This window comes from Pinus tabuliformis, chromosome J, assembly GCF_031772625.1.
Source record: "Pinus tabuliformis cultivar Carrire ecotype Pingquan chromosome J, CPIR1, whole genome shotgun sequence".
Lineage (NCBI taxonomy): Eukaryota > Viridiplantae > Streptophyta > Pinopsida > Pinales > Pinaceae > Pinus > Pinus tabuliformis.
In genome coordinates, this window is record NC_142295.1 from 107800122 (window position 1) to 107801796 (window position 1675).

At 50.0% G+C, this 1675-nt stretch overlaps 1 protein-coding gene across 1 annotated transcript; it reads right to left on the minus strand.

Moving 5' to 3' along the window:
- Positions 1–553: 553 nt before the first annotated feature.
- On the minus strand, positions 554–1296 carry LOC149225760 (uncharacterized). Its single transcript, XM_089375145.1, has 2 exons — positions 1020–1296; positions 554–936 (listed from the first exon to the last, which is right to left on the minus strand). The coding sequence occupies exons 1-2, from the start codon at positions 1255–1257 to the stop codon at positions 656–658; spliced, it is 519 nt and encodes a 172-aa protein (XP_089231271.1). The 5' UTR covers positions 1258–1296; the 3' UTR covers positions 554–655.
- Positions 1297–1675: the final 379 nt, after the last annotated feature.

Here is a 1675-nt window from a genome sequence, read left to right on the forward strand (position 1 = left end):
TATGCCTAGGTCGTACCACTAACAACGTTGCCGAGTACAGTGCTGTAATAGAATTACTTGCCGAAGCAGTTGACCTCGGCATCCGAGAGCTAGTGGTGAACCTGGACTCCCAGCTGGTTGTCCATCAACTCAACAGGCGATATTCCGTCAGAGACCAGCGCATATTAAGGTTGTACCTACGTGTAAGATTGTTAGAACGGAATTTCGATTACATTACTTATCAGCATATTCCGAGACGATTAAATACGTTGACTGATGCATTGGCAAATCGTGTATTAGATAGACATTTGCGAAACAGATAAACATCATACAAGGAAGGAAAGAACAGCATAGTAAGACCATAAGCATATGTAAATAAATCATTTCAAGCATAGTTTGCACGTGTGTGTTTTTAAGCTTGCATTAAACATATAAAATCCATGAGTCGAGTGTCGTGCAAATTCATACATAAGATCACAAATTGTACTGAACAAACGCATAACACAAAATAACACATCATCACATGTAACAACGACTCATCCAAAAATCGGTATGTATATATATATATATCGTGTGGCGCACTGAGGCGCTCAAAAATAGAAGTACATGTCCCAAAATCTCAATACATCTGAGTCATAATGTCTCAAAATAAACAGTGGAAATAAAACCTAGGTGACTAATCGGCTGGATGGTGCTCTCTGTAGTACACAGCCGCTCGTGCCACCCGCCTCAGAAGGCGGTGCACTCTGGGTTCCACACCCACTGTGTGGATCTGATGCTCCACAGGAACCTCCTCGACCCCCTGGAAGTCCGGCACCCCCTCCAGCAACCCCTCAAGGTTGCGAGCCACAATCTCTGGTGTGTTGGCCCCTGGAGGGGCTAAGGCCAAAGCTCCGGCTCCCGGGCCCTCTCTCCGTGCCGTGGCAGCCAGGCCAATCGGTCTAGTAGGCCCCACATCTGCATGACAAGACATTTATTAGGACATGTACATAAAAAAATTTAAAAACAATACAAAACTCAAAAGACAAAAAGTGTCATACCTGCATCATCCCACTGTTCACCCGGAGGCAGCACCAAGTCAGGATCATTGCGGAAATCCATCCCCGCATATGGCCAATCCTGTACGAAGATCTCCTGCTGGTCCAACCAGTCTCTGAAAAATGCCCCCCAGCTATGTGGTCGGCCGCCACCCCCACGTGGCATAATCCGAGCCCATCGTGAGGCCCTCGTCTCTCGAGGATCTCTGGGGGCATCCACAGCCATAGACTGCAGTCGCATGGCTGGTACTCGCTCCAGAATGAGCGGGACCAGGATCGATCCATACCCGAACTGCTTCGTCTCTCCGCGACGGCAGTTGCTCAATTGCCTCTTCATGTTGTTGCACACTGCAGTGCACCAGTCAAACACGGTAGGCTCGAGGCACTCGAGGGCTAGTAGGAGATGGGTCTTGGATGCCTCGTGGTTCGCCATGCTGCCCGCTGCCCGGGTCACCATGAACAGGATGGTGCGCAGCACTATGTCTCTCACTGTGGGGATCGAGCACTTCCCACTCCGCGTTTTCACCGCCCCCGGGCAAACCTCAGCCATCAGGTCATCCAGAGTACCGCCGCTAGGTCGCTGCCCCTCCAAGATGGGCCTCGCACCTCGGCGCGACAACCCAGTCAAGAAAAAGATATCCATGTGGTCAAACTCAATG

What these genes read in the sequence shown, in the direction of transcription:
- LOC149225760 (XM_089375145.1), bottom strand. Translation starts at nt 1,257, where the DNA reads ATGCGACTGCAGTCTATGGCTGTGGATGCCCCCAGAGATCCTCGAGAG. An exon ending in TGAACAGTGGGATGATGCAG is followed by an intron (nt 937 to 1,019) that starts GTATGACACTTT and finishes CTTGTCATGCAG; the next exon opens with ATGTGGGGCCTACTAGACCG.